A 15,710-nucleotide genomic window follows, 5' to 3' on the forward strand; every position below is an offset into this window, starting at 1 on the left:
ACTTATAACTGAGAGTATACAAGACATACTCAGCCACTGTTTATAATGATAAATTCGCATCTCAAAATGTGCCCTTGCTTCCTTATTAATGAAACGGGTGCACATATAAACTGTGCCTGTGTGTGTTTGCAACATATTACTATTATTTATATGTTGAAAGGTTAGAAAATATCATGCTATTTATTTCAAATAAACCCCTGCAGTATACTATGAATAATTGATCACAATTTAATTGGCCTTATTAATATAAAAAAATAAGAAAATGAAATCCATCAAAGGCTAAACACTGAATTGGTGAATTCTATGCCATCTCTAGAGTAATTATGACTTGTGGAAGTCCCAGTTGTTCTATGTCATAAGCACTATTGAGCTTCGCGGCACAAAGGAGTGTGAGTCTTAAGAGAACTTGATCGCCTCTCTTTCACTGACTCTGTATACTCTGGATATTGAGGCTGACTGTAAGACAAGTGTCACAGAAAGCACAGGTAGACCCTTCACCTTACACAACCTGAGCATGTAAAGATGAAAGTCATGATACATCAGCAAGCATTAGGTTGTGCCCATATGCACCTTAAGTCTGTGTATTTTTATATTTATAGATAGTAATATTTATGCACTTGTACCTATGCGTATTCTCATATATGTACGTGTATGTAATCATAATTTATGTGTCCAATACTTGCAACATCAACCTTCGCTCTCTCCTCTTAGTTTTCTTTCTTTTCTTGTTGAATGTGGACTATCTTGAGGACACGCTACATTCAACTCTATAGTCTAGGACAGATGCTTTCTAATCAAAAATCTCACATGTGAGGTCATGTGACTTAAATCAGAGAGATTAAGTCTTAGGACAACTGTGCCTGGGATGTAACTCCTCACCTAAACAGATTGCATCTTGAAGATCTTCACTTTCTGAACTAAGAAGGGAGAACCCACAGTTGATGACGGTCTCTTAACAGGGACATATATGCACAGATGGTTATTAGCTTTTTAGATGTGGTATTTTTTTACAGGATGCATAGTTTGAGATGTCATGTCTTTTACTTCATAGAGTGTATTGGCTTCCATTATTGATAGTCTGTACTTAAGGAATGTAAATCATTCATTGCTCTACACAAAAATACTAAGAGTAAAAATTTGCTATGAAAAGGTGATATTCATTTTAACTAATATGTAAGGATTGTCTTATTATTTATTTAATTTCTGCACTGTTTGATTTACTACTACATTAAAAATTGTATTTAAGACATATTTAGTATTTTTTTAAGCTGGTGATATCACACGTTGGTTAACATATACCTAAAGTGTATAAAGTACAGAGACTCATCCTCAGTATTATGGAACAAAAAACAAAATAAAAACAAATAGACATAAATAAAAAGAAACAAAGAATCCAACCAGATTAAAGTAGTATATCTAACATTAGGAAAAAATAACTCATGTAAAATTAATTGATATAATTATTTTGTTAATAATTCTAGAATATAAGTGTTTGAATAGTGATAGATATTATAAAGTTTATATATTATAGCCATATATTCTGTCATAAAATTAACATATATTATATTATATCTGTCATTATGTATAAAAGTGTATATGTATATAGTACACATGCTACAAAAACTACATTTAAAAATTGCAAAACTGAATGTATTGTAATACTTTTACATATTAAATCATCAACAGAATTTACATTTATCTGATTATATAGAAAACAAAAAATGTGTATTTTTATTACATATTTAAATAGCATACAAATAAAGCTCCATGTAGCCAAATAATAACTTAGTTATATATATTATACAGACATATTTTGTGTGCACAAGAAAAACAAGACTTTATGCATTTAAATAATTATCAAATACATTTCTCTTTTCTTTTTTTTTTTCTTTTTTCTTTTTTTCCTTTTTTGGTATTTCGAGTCAGGGTTTCTCTGTGTAGCCTTGACTGTCCTGGACTCCCTTTCTAGACCATGCTGGCCTCGAACTCACAGTGATCCACCTGCCTCTGCCTCCCAAGTGCTGGGATTAATGGCGTGCACCACCACTGCCCAGCCATCAATTACATTTCTGATAATTACTAATTTGTTATGTGAACGCAATGCTTTAGGCAGCATTTGGATTTAGATTCTCTAAAATTATTATTCTGTTTTTGTGGTAATTAAATAAGAATTTATTATATTAGTTGGGGCAGTTATTGCATACTATACTGTTTCTATACAGAAGCAAGAATATTTTCACTTTGTGTGATTTTTTTGACCTACAGTGAGAACATGAAAGGAAACATAAGTCCAGTAAAGCATGGAGGCTCGTAACAACACTGTGCTTGGTTCCTGCTTGGTTTCCCTTTGTGTTTTCCACAGTGTTCACCTTGCCTGTGTGTGGAGGACTTTATGCTGCCAGGATGAAATGACAGCAGCCTCTGAATAATGTCAATGACTTGTACTTGAACCAGACCAAGCAACACTTAATTGTGCTCAAAATATCCTGCACCACTGGCATCAGATAATCTTCTGGCATATTTCATAAGGAGCTAGAATTTAGAATACAGGAAAAGGATTGCTATTTTGAATATCATATTCTGTGAATAATTCAATGGTTTCTGGGGGAAAGAGCCATTTTTGGATCTATTGTGAGTAATTAACTATTTATGGTGCAACGAATGATCACCTTCTTCATATTTTAAATTGCATGAGAAATTCGGTACCTAAGTAACACAGCCTTGTCACTCTTCAGTTACTGAAAGGGAAAAGAGTTTAACTTTAAAATGTAGTGTTTTGAGATAATCACGTAGTAATTAATGAAGACTTGAATCAATCATGATACTTAGTTGACCTCTTCCATATGAGTCTGAGAAATATTTTTGCTTGGTCCTTTCTCTTATCAGATAAGGAATAAAATTTAGATTTTTCATTTAAACTGCCTGCATCCATAAAAACCCAAGCTCGAGGAACAAAACAATTTAGATCAGAGTCACAGATATCAGCTTCCTAACACATCCGTTTTTCCTTGGGGCATTTCTTCAGAGATTTTTACTGATTTGATTATACAACAGAAGGTTAAATTCTCACACAGTGATCATTAGGAAAAAATAAACAGAGCAAGTACTAAAGCTGGCTTTGCACCTACTGAATGCTGCAAGTGTCTGTACTCATTGGATATGCATCTTGCAAAGCTCGGCTGTTCCCAGAAGGCCACTCCATGAAGACTGAGAGAGCAGCGTCTGCTAGTGGTGCCTGCGTGTCACAAAGAACAGAGAGAAGCATTATAGCAGGATGCTAGAAGGCACTGCAGGCATTGGGAGGCAGGCTACAGCCTGGGTTTTCTTTTTTGCTTTAGGAAACATTCACATGAAATTGTTGTTTTGAATAATTTTTTTTTTTTATAATTTATGAGTTATACCGAGGAAGCAATGCATCAGCAACATTTTTGAAGTCTCTCCGTCAACTCCATCTTTACTAAAACTGTTCTACCAACTGCTTATTAGAAGGGTTTATTTATAGCGCAAGGATAAAGGCACGACTTGCTAAGCAAATGCAGCATGCAGTTCTGGGATAAAAGCTTTATTTGGGCTGGGTGGGTCATCTTATTGTACCTGTGGCATTCAGTGGACACTGATTGAATGCCAGGTCGCCCGCAGGAGTCCTTTTCCACACCATTGATATAAGGTAATCTTCTGGGCATATCTCATAAGGTGCTGGAATTTAAAGATACAGAAATATGAACGTCAGCAGTGTTTATGTTTTCAAATGTTGGTAAATAAACATTTCTCAAACACCTTCCTCAAATGTGGAAATCTTTCCTTTCTGTAAAGAATTTATTTACTGATATGTTCTGGTTGTGCTTATGGAGAAACCACTATGTCTCATTTAACAGTCTCTAAACCCTCACAGGTTCTTTAAAAGCTTCATAGTAGACATGTTTTTACTGAAGTGTCAATGGGGGTTTCAAATAAATGAACACATACAGAATATTAATCAAAAAACTTTCAAAATGCATTGAACTTTTAGATGCTGCCTTTCCAATAAGCCAGTTCTGCTTTGAAATTGTTGATGACACTAAAAAATAGGTACACACACACACACACACACACACACACACACACGCACGCACACACACACACACACACGTGCACACACACATCAATCTAGCAATACTAGGCAGGTGCTTTAACACTGAGCTATATCCACAGTTCAAGATAAAAAACATATTAATTATATCTTACTGATTTCATAATATCAATTTATTTACAGAGCAAAGATTTATAAGGGAAAATTTAATAATAACATATAAAACTGAATTATTATCTTAATCATTTCTTTTCTATTTTGAGTTTATAATATCATCAAATTATTTCCCCCTTTTGTTTTCTCCATCCAACTCTTGAATCTATATATTTCCTTGCTTTCTTCAAATTCATAGTCTCCTTTCCCATTAGTTGTTATTAAATATGTCTGTGTATGTGTACACAACTTCTCTAGTCTGTAGAATGAATAATGAAATAATGAGATCTATCAACATTGTACATTCTACTTCAGAGTTTATGAACCCATCTTACATTTCAGTATTTATTTTATCAAAAAATGCACTTGCACGCATTACATCTTGAAGTTGTATTTTATTTGCAAAGTGTGATAATTCGGAGTCACATCCTTCAATCTCCTTTACAGATAAGGTGATGAGGCCACAAGGAAGAGGGTCCCTGTGGTTTTAGATCAGTGTTGAGGGAGGTATCAGGAAAGCTGGAGCCTAGCGTTCTGACTCCTCAGTGGCCTCCTTTGAGCTTTCCAAATAACTTCTTTGTTTCTTTAAATCAGTAAAGATATTCTTCTCCCTCTAAATAGTGAATGTGTGTTTCTTCTCGATTCTCACTAAAGCACACATGCTATTGTTTTCATTCTATGAGGTGTTTTCATCACAGATGATTCAGACGATATGTGTTTTATCAGCCTGTTATCAAATGGTGTCTTCTTCGTGTCACCAATGTTGTGCCACCAGACCTAATATGTTCATCTCAGTCTGAACCCACTGGATGTTCCCTGAAGCACTTCAAACTTTGATTTATTCCTTCTTTTGGAAATCACTTTCTCCAGGATATTAGCAAGCTTTTTTCTGTCTGGCATCTACCAAACACTTGTGCCGTTTTTCCTGTGTCCATCTTCTCCACATTCTCTGCAAGATCATTAATGTTACCGGCAGTGGCTCTCTTCATATAATTTCAAAATTAATAACAATTGTCATCACTTTTTGGCTTGAGTCACAAAGCCCTTATTTAGAATTTCATATCTTCAACTCATTTAATTTCCTCAACTATGAATTAGAGTTGCACACTGCTCTGATATAGGATGTGGAAAAACAAAGTTGAAGAGGCAAATAAACTTTTAAAAATTCAAATGTTCCCTTTATCAGACGTTAACTTTAGACAAGAAAACAAAGGAACCCAGGGGTAACTGCATGGAAAGAAAGCCATCTGGCCAGGGCATGCTGTGCACTCTTCCCTATCAGGCGTGAGACCACGTCTTCCTGGCCCCTTAAGTATACCAGCTGTTTAACGGTGCACATGTGTTGCATTGGGTCGAGCAGGGTCTCATCCTGGGACTCGAGAATGGGTTTTGTCATTGAATCTGTTGTGAGAATGACAGGGATGCACAGATGTGGATCTATCATAAACACAAAGAAACAGTTATTCACCCCAAAATGTACAACATAAGGAAGGATGGGACAGCCTCTCTGCACCTTTCTTTCCCCTGGTATGTCAAGAAACAGCAGGGGGATCACTTACTGCTGCCACCATCATCCAAATAGCTAAGACTACTGGCCTCCAGAGGCAAGCCATGAGACTTTCACGACTGCCTGCTTTAGCTCCCAATGCATGGCGCTAGTGTGCTTCCATCTTTGACTGCTTCTACATGTTTCCCACAGCTGGCAATAGAAGTCCAAATGTGTGTCTCCTAAGAGGAGGCCAGGCATCAGGAAAGGAAGGAAAAGCCTGATGAAACAACTATGGAACGATGTAATGTTTATCTTCAAGCCAGAAAAAGAGGCAGATACAGGAGAAAGAAAGCAGGAGAGAGATGGTGAGAAAGAGAGAGAGAGAGAGAGAGAGAGAGAGAGAGAGAAAGAGAGATGATGATGATGATGATGATGATGATGATGATGATGATGATGGAAATAGTCAGGAAATTCTAAAACTGCATTAAGCATTAAGCAGACAAGCTGAGGTCTGGATCGAAGCTTTTGCTTGTGTTCATGTGTTCATGTGAGGACACAGGCCACCTACCTTCAGCTGTGAGGCAGAAACCTGTTGTGTCTGTCACTTTGGTTCAGATGTCTTCTGTGACTTTTGTTTGTTTGTTTTGAGGCAGAGTCGTCTCATTGCCCCAGTTGATCTGGAATTTGCTTTGTAGAACAGACTGGCTTTGAACTCACAAAGATTTGTAGGCCTCTGCCTCCCTAATGTTGTTGCTAAAACCACCACACACAAACCCACCCTATCATGGATTACAGACAGGCAAATCAGACTACTAGGTTTGTTTTTTATTTGGTTATCAAAAAATTTTTTTGCTGACACTCAAGACTCATCCAACAACCCATGTCACTACTTTTTCTTCTCCCTGTATTTCTGAACTCTGCGAATTATATGTCAAACTTTTCCCTATGATGCAAAACATCAGATAAATGTCTACTTGCCCTCCCTTGCACTGCCCTTAGTCTTCCTTTCTACCTTGGCCACCTACCCAAGTATTTATTCCCTCCCATCGAATTAGGGAACAAAGCTCACTCGTTTACTGCTGCACTTCCCTAGCTTGTACTAAGCCCTGTTTAAAGAGAACCAATAGTATGCAAAGATAGCAGAAGAAAGTAGACTGTGCCATGGCTCTTTCTGTCAAGGGGAAAAAGCTGAGAAAAAAATTAACTACAACTAGAAAAAAAATTTCATACATTAAACAGAAATTTCCGTTTCAATCTATAAATCTGAAGGATTGAAAAAATAAAAGTCTTCTGGGAAGAAGTGACATTTAATTGAAATGAGCAGTGTGAGGTCCGTTAAGTACTCCAGACAGAGGATGCAATGGATGCAAAGACCATAAACACCGTCATGACTGTAGGGGCAATAGGATGAGTGAGAGTGGTGCGACGGGGTGAGAGGGCAGGGCCTGCACTGCAGGTGATGGAGCTGCCAAGTATCCAGGCAAAGGTTTTCAAGCTTAAGAGCCATCTGATTTCATGTAAACTAGATGACGAAGACCTTTGCAGAAGCTAAGGCAATAGCCCCACGATGGTTGAGGAACGATGGTTGGGCTGACAACAGGAAAACAACTGGAGTATACAAAGTAAACTCAGGAGTTCAGCAAATGATGAAGAGGAATGGGAGGACTTCGCCTGCTCCCCGCCAGAGCTGAGGAACTAGGTACAGAGATGCCAACTCACGGCTCGAAACTCCCCCATGGCTCTGCAGGCCTGGCTGGACAAAGGTATGTGTGTTCACTACGACAAAAGGTTGCTGAAGGCAACTTTAATCTATAACAACTCCAATTACTTTCCAACACATTCGCTGCACAGAATGAATGCTCAGACCCAAATATTCCACGCTCATATTTTTCTATCTTCTATTTAAAATCATCTCTCTTCTCCCTTGTGAATGTAAAATTCCCTTTTCTGTTTTGATAGGTGAACATGCATAGGCAAGTCTCATAACCACAAGTTTCACATAGGTAGTACATAAAGAAGTTAATAAGCATCTCATATCCGTAACTCAGGTTTGTTTCTGAGCTTTGTTTAATGATACCACCTTAGTTTCTGATAACAACTAGTTGTGCCTAGGTACCTCAAAGGCAAATTTGGCACCATCTCTTCCTCAGCACTCTCTCCATCAGTTGCTGGAGCTAGGGTGTAGCACACTGGGTGTTGGTGTTGAAGCCTCACTTTTGTATTCTCTTCCTCCGGCTTCCTCTCCTCCAGCATTGAACTGGGCCTCTCTACCTCCTCAGGAGATTAGGAATTCACCTACTTCCTATAGCTACTTCTTGTGAATGCTTTTCCTTGCATCACAGAGAGTGGTCCAGGCCTCTTGGATTTAGTCTAGCTTTCCCTCAGTCTGTTCTCTAAGGCTCAAGTGTAACACTTACAAGTATATAACACAGCTCCTTTGTGCTTCAGTGGTTGTTTCTCCAAAAAGCCTCTCTCAGTGTCTCAGGCACAGAATAGACAAATTTAGCATTTTTCACAGTGGACTGAAAGCATTTGGCTGTGCATGTATCACTTCCAAGATAGTATTTTTTGGATGGTAAATTATCTTTGTTTATTTCTTTTATATGCTATAACAAACTTCAAGAATACTTCACATACAGTAGGTCCCAAAACTATGTTTATTAAATCATTTTCAATGAGCAAGTACTTCCATCTAGAAATATCAGTGATGATAGAATGCCCCTTATTTTTACTGTCTAATACATTAGTCGCTGACCAAATTCCACGAAGGCGTTCCAGAAAAATGGTTAGTGGATATGAGCAGTAGATTTTAATTTTCATTTAAATGTTAGCTAATAAAAACTTAAATAGCTACCACTTTGAGCACTATTGTTAATAGATGATTATTGTATTTATGTATATCCACTCCCAAATGATTATTGAATAATTTAAGATAGATAAATAGAATAAGTTTTAAAGTCCATAAAATCTGAGTATATTACATAATAGGATACTGTACAAAATAACTAGTCTATTTTAAGTGTGCTGAAGATAGTTTATCTAACAAGATGAGTACACTTGAATGTTTTGTTCTGTCTGTACTGTGAAGTTCTTTTCCATTTTGCTTTTATTTATTAACTTTCACTTTTCATATCATTTGTCTCTTCTGTTTTCAATGCTTTCCATATCAAATTTCCTTCAGTTCCTCCGAGGACCTTTGGAACACATTTTATAAATCCTATTGCTATAGCTATTTTCTGACTTCATCTTTATATAAACCAGTAGAAGAATGATTTTGAACACTGAGAGACATCTTGTCCTTGTAGTGGTCTCAGAAAGCCTTTTCACTTAGTGTTATGGGAAAGGCACATCCCTTCAGTGTGTGCCCTTTCCTGCAGTCCACTGTGTGGTCAGAATGTCTGTCATTGCATATGTTAACCACTAGATGGCAGTGGAGGGCTAAGAGGGACAATTGTTTTACTTTTGCATCTGTATCTTAACCGATGTTCAAAATCAAGGTAGGTAGGTGTAGCAGCTGTCTACTGGGGCAAAGGGTGTCAATTCTTAACGTTTTGCAAAGGCCTACACCTTAGGGAAAAAACAGATTGTCTTATGTTTATTTAAGTATAATAGTTTTTACTTGGGCTGCGGCAATAAAACCCTTGGGACAAGGCTCCCTCAGCTCAGCTTCCTCATCTCTGCTCTTACTATTATTATTATATTGCTACACTGACCTCCTAACAGTCTTCTTGTCTGGTACTACAGTCGGGCCCTCACATCACATGTGTGCACCATTTATTTTGATGAGTCATCGTCAATCTCTGTTATCGTAGAAATTCATACTACTGAAAAATAGGACGAGCCAGAACAGATAAATGAGTGATCTAGGGCAAGATTAGCATACCAAGGTGATAGACACATGCTTTGGAAAATGGAAAAGCAGAGGTCGGGATGAGTATTGCAGGAAACGACTGAGACGGTGAGGTTCGAGTTAGGATTGAAGGTGGTGGGAGGAGCCGGGCAGCTGTTCCAGGACAACGAGGAGGGGCAACTAATACATCAAATATCCTGCTAATTTTGAAGAGAACTGGATTATTTTCTTCATTTAAAGCCAGAAATCAATGAACACCCATTTATACATACATATAGTGTGTTAGTGTGTGTGTGTGTGTGTGTGTGTGTGTGTGTGTGTGTGTGTGTGTGTGTGTGCCCTAGCTGTCCTGGACTCACATTGTTGATCAGGCTGGCCTCTAACTCATGAAGATCCTCCTGCCTCTTCCTCCTGAATGCTGAGATTAAAGGTGTGCACCACCACTTTTGGCTGGTGGTTATATTTTTAATAGAGCCAGAAAGCAAATTTATCTGTGTTAAAATAAAAATCTAAAGACCCTTAGCCACTGCACTATCAATTTATCTGTCTTACCTTAGTTGTACTTCTGGAATTCACCCATTCAACAAACAAAGAAACCACTTACTGAAGCACCTGTCAGCTTTCTAGTTTCCTTTCTATAGCACTGATAAAATACCCTGACAGAGAGCAATCAGCGGGGAAAGAGTTTATTAGGCTTCTGCTTCCAGGTCATAGTCCATCACTGAGAGAAGTCAGAGCAGGAACTCAAGCCAGAATTCCAAGGCAGAACTTACCATATGATGCTGCTTCACTGCCTCTCTGGCTTGCTCTGCTCATGCTAAGGGAGCTTTCTTACATAGCCCTCGACCTACTGTGCGCCTATGCTGCCGTTCACATTAGGCTGCTCCATCCCACATCAGTTACAATCAGGACAATTCCTTGAAGCTAGGCCAACAGGTCAATCTGATCAGGGCAATCTCTCAGTTCGGACTGCCTCCTCAGGAGGCTCTAGGCCTTGTCAGGTTCACAGTTAAAGCAAAGCAGGACTTTCTAAGAACTTAGGCAGGTCAGAGTAGGTGGACTGAAAAGTTGGGCAGGAGTAGTCATGTATTAAGAAGTCAGTGAGTGCAGGATGAGGGCCCATAAAGATGAGGCTATTGTGAAATAATTATTAGCATATGATTAATTATTAAATTACATATTAATTTATATATTATATCATATATTAATTATTTAGTATATGTTGATATAGTATATTTTATTAATGCAATATATGTATATGTACATAATACATAATATAATATATTATAAAATAATGATTAATTATATGTCTTGATGGATTAATCAAGAAAATGGATAGGAAAGGCAAGAAGGCATCATAAATAAAAAAGACTGTCTACTCTGCTACATCCTGAGCTCCAGTATGTTACAGAAAATACCCTGGGAAGGATATGATGACAATAATTTTCATTTGAGATATCTGAGCATATCTAAGCATTATAAAAAATGAGTTGCAACAGATAGAGATTATTTAGAAAACCATAACTGGTTAAAATGCAGCATTGCGGAGCCCAATCACAAAGGACACATCTAAAGTACAACTGCTGAACCTAACTAAGCCTCAGCCTCAGGGAGCACTGCAAAAGAATGAGAGGAAAGACTGTAAGAGACAAAGGAATGAGGAGTTTGCTGAAAAATAAAGTTTTCTAGAAATTTTAGACTCTACACCCATGAAGTCTCCCCAATATGGCCGCCTAAATATGAGTTGAACAAGGACAACACTAAAAGTCATGCTAATGTGGAAAGAAAGGGTGTGTGTGTGTGTGTGTGTGTGTGTGTGTGTGTGTGTGTGTGTGAGAGAGAGAGAGAGAGAGAGAGAGAGAGAGAGAGACAGACAGACAGACAGACAGACAGACAGAGAGAGACAGAGAGAGACAGAGAGAGACAGAGACAGGGACAGAGAGAAAGACAGAGAGAGAGACAGAGGGACAGAGAGACAGAGAGAGAGACAGAGAGAGAGACAGAGACAGAGACAGAGACAGAGACAGAGACAGAGACAGAGACAGGGACAGAGAGAGAGGCCTTTACCCTCATACAGAGAACTACAGGTAGCTAACAAATTTGGAAAATGGGAACAAATAGTCTTCCCCAGGGAAGAACACACCATTGGTCATCTAATACCAAATAGTCATCGCTGGAAACATGTATACTATACAAGTAACTTTATACATTCATAGCATTGAATTTGTGTGTGTGTGTGTGTGTGTGTGTGTGTATGTGTGTGTGTGTGTGTGTGTGCGCGTGTGTGTGTGTGTGTGTGTGTGCATTTAACTAAGAGGCCAGTCATTTGAAGGAAAGTCAGGAAGTCCAAATGGAAGGAATAAGATGGGAAACGGGATTATGTTAACTATATTATAACCTCAAATCATAATTTAAATTTTTACTTGCTGCTTAGAAACCATGCTCAGGAGGAAATGAGGAGCTGATGGTTCACATTAATTATTGCTCTTGCATGGTATCTGTGTTTATCTTATCGATTGGAAAATACCAGATCGGGCTAGATATACAAATAACAGTAAGGGTTTTAATATTTTTCTATAGTATGAAGTGCTCTTGTGTGTTTAAGTCTTAACACACTGCAATAGCAACTACTACTCATCAGCTGCAAGATCCACTGCTTAGCAGCCTTAGGGCTACAGCAAAATCTCATTTGTAAGACACAACTGCACTTGGAAGTCACAAGTATGTAGTTAGCATGCTCCCTTAAAACAAGGTAGCAATTACCTAGCGATTAGCTGTTAATGTGTCTATTCAAACTGATTTTCTGTCTTTTAAAAATAGCAGAAATTATACAGGGCTTAAATCAATTTGATGTAGAAAATTAGTTTTCCCCTCATATGCTAGAATTTCAGCATTAAAGAGAAATTGATTCTAAACTACAGAGCTGGCATGCAGAAGAAAGAAAAATACCTGCACTACTCATGACCCCCAGTTTCAAACTGTACTTGCTGGCAAATCATGAAGCACTGTCCTATGTGAGTTCCTTGTTCCCCTGGCGGTGGAGGTGAAAGAGGTCAGTCTGAGCTCATAGGGGCTCCCTGCTCTGAATTCAGACCTGGGACATAGAACCGTGAAGAAGTCAATCTGTTGCTAAGGTCTGAAGTAAAGGAGTTTGTGAAGTTTGATGCGGTGTTGTGTTTGTTTCTTTTAAATAGAGTCATACTATGTAGCGCAATTGCACTTGGAATGTACGGTCCTTCTGCCTCCACCTCCCATGTGGTGATTATAGACACATTCCACCAAGCTGTAATTAGTCTTCTTGTAGTAAATTCTCTTTATCCGCTTTAAGTTATGTGCCTGTAACACTACCAGGAATGACTCCTCTAAATACATTAAATATTGTAATTTATCAAACATCTTGCTAGTTTTGAAGAGAACTGAATGCTTGTCTTCATTTTAAACAAGTAATCAAAGTAGAAAAAATGTACCGAACCTGAAGCTACACAGGAGGAAGTGGAGACCCATGGTCAGTCAAGCAGCAAGGCCACGCTCAGTGCAGATATTTACTTTGTGTCCAATTACAGAAGATTTTAGTAGTCTGGTGATAAATCAATTGTATATTTTTAAAAGTTATCATTGAGTCATTGAGTGCAGAAGTGAAAACATCACAGCCTCTGTGTGTGTGTGTGTGTGTGTGTGTGTGTGTGTGTGTGTGTGTGTGTGATTATAGACTGCCTATTTGAACTCTGGACAGTATTTTACCCAAGTCTGGACCAGTACTAGGTACTGTCTGGACAGTATTCTAATGCATGTTGTAAATTCTGTACTCTGTGTTGTTTAACTCCATTTCAGTCTAGCAGATAAGTTTTCTTTAGTTCTAAATTCTTACCCAATTTAATAGAAGGAAAATTAACTTTAATATTGAAGGTCTGAGAGCACATGCAAGAATTTCCAAAGAATATTGGATTTGTTTGTCCTAGTATACGATCTTCACAACGGCTAGTTTTAACTAGGTTCCCAAATGTACTCCCGTGGTCACACATGTAGAAAAATAATGCTTGGTGGTGCACCAGAGTAAATGGACAAAACTACTTGAGATTTGGAGTACTGGATACATCTCCTTCGGGGAAAATGCACTGAGTTCTTCAATACAATTTTAGACCTATGGGACCAATCCCAGCTTGACAGGTTACTGTATACTGCCTTGAGGTACTCTAATGAAAGAGAGTAAGTGAGGTTGAGATTTGGGGAAACTGAAAAACTGAGCCTCACCTTTGACCATGTCCCCTGGAGGGGGAGACCTGGTGGCACTCAGAGGAAGGACAGCAGGTTACCAAGAAGAGACTTGATACCCTATGAGCATATACAGGGGGAGGTAATCCCCCTCAGGGACAGTCATAGGGGAGGGGAATAAGGGGAAAATGGGAGGGAGGGAAGAATGGGAGGATACAAGGGATGGGATAACCATTGAGATGTAACAAGAATAAATTAATAAAGTATAAAAAAAAAAGAAAAAGAAAAAAAGAAATTTATATTTGTAGAAATTCCTATCTCATACCTATCATTTATCTATTTACAAAAGAAATAGATAATTTTGTAAACTATAACTATAAAATTACAGATTTGATTTTAAAAATTCATGCGATGAATTAATCTGAAAGATAACAGAATTCTTAGAGAGTTAAAGATTACAAAATAATAGGTATTAAAATCATAGCCATTGCATAGTTTATTGAGATGATGCCATAGAAATGTTATCACCACTCTAGTTATTAATGTTATGAAACATGAACCCAGTGATCTATTATGGCCAACAAGACTCAGCACAATTATGAGATGTTAGGCTAAAAAGACATTGTATGCATGAAATGTGTTGGGATTGAAGCTAACATAATCATATTGACTATTAATAACACATAATGGGAGCACAGATTACCTTTATAGGATTTCCATAAAAAAGATACACTATAAAATGAGGGAAAATAGAAGAATCATTGATGGATGGACTCCCGAGAGAACCCCATCACAATGGTCAAAGTGGAGGAAGCAGCAACACTAAGGGGGTTAACAACAAAACTGTAGTATGAAGAAATAATATGTACCATTGCCACAATACATACATAATAGTACATACTTATAACCGAGTAGAGAGAAGTAGTGTCGGAAAACTAGTGAGGTGACATCATTGACATACAGAATATCTGGACTCCACAGTATGCACTCAATATGGCAAGTAATGAAAATCTATGCAAGGTTTTTAAACCAGGTGAATCATATGACTAAGGCCGTAAACAAGCCACAATAATCAGACAAACCCGTTCAGAAAAGATAACGTTATGATGATATGAGTGGCAAAGTATTCACCAACTGCCATTTATCATCATATTTAGTTATAATGTTTTATCACATTGAAGCAATTCTTTGCACCATGTTGCTTCCATTTTAGGTGTGACGTTACCAAGAGAAAAACATCCACTCTTTCCTGCGCTCCATGGCCACTGTATTTTCTATGTTACTCTACTAACAGGTATTGGGAAGGCGCATGCACAGGGCCACCTGGGAAGGAAATAGATGATCAAGGGTCTGTAATTAGAACATTAACTGCCTCTGTCAATAATCAGTTTGACTGACACAAAGGGTTTGCTAGTAAAACAGAAAAACTCTCCCACTCTGTAAGAGCCTAGTAGATGACTGCTGGCAAAGTCTTCTGTGAGAGGCAAAGGACTCTGTGAGAGAGGCAAGGCAAAGTTGTAAAACAGCCAGTATGTCCCAAAGAGTTGACTAATGATGATAAGAAGAAAACAAAAAAAAAGAGTGGATGCTGAAGCTGAGGGTCCCTCATATCAGGACGTTCAGAAAATCAATGAGGAAGAAAAAGGTTACATTTGATATTAGAGTTGTTGCTTCTCTGTGCATCGGAACAAAGGAGTTGCATTAATTAATGATGTTCTTATTGAAGATAATTGTTAGATGCATCTTAAAATGTAATTTTGTTTTGTCTTGTTTGGTTTGCTTTGCTTTGCTTTGCTTTGGTATTTTGAGACAGGGTTTCTCTGTGAAGCCTTGGCTGTCCTGGACTTATTTCGTAGACCAGGCTAGCCTCAAAAATCACAGAGATCCACCTGCCTCTGCCTCCCTGAGTGTTGGGATTACCAGCGTGTACCACCATG

At 38.0% G+C, this 15,710-nt stretch overlaps 1 protein-coding gene across 2 annotated transcripts in view; it reads right to left on the bottom strand.

Annotated features, from left to right (window-relative positions):
• The window catches only part of ADGRB3 (adhesion G protein-coupled receptor B3), a 708,182-nt gene that overhangs the window by 412,361 nt on the left and 280,111 nt on the right, over positions 1-15,710 (bottom strand). For both annotated transcript variants that reach the window (XM_084755178.1, XM_084755177.1), the window contains exons 8-9: positions 3,595-3,696; positions 3,129-3,235 (exon numbers count right to left, since the gene is read on the bottom strand). In XM_084755178.1, coding sequence (XP_084611304.1) covers positions 3,129-3,235; positions 3,595-3,696 — 209 coding nt within the window. The remainder of the gene's footprint in view (positions 1-3,128; positions 3,236-3,594; positions 3,697-15,710) is intronic.

This window comes from Acomys minous (assembly GCF_964271855.1).
Source record: "Acomys minous genome assembly, chromosome: 13".
In the NCBI taxonomy this organism is placed as follows: domain Eukaryota; kingdom Metazoa; phylum Chordata; class Mammalia; order Rodentia; family Muridae; genus Acomys; species Acomys minous.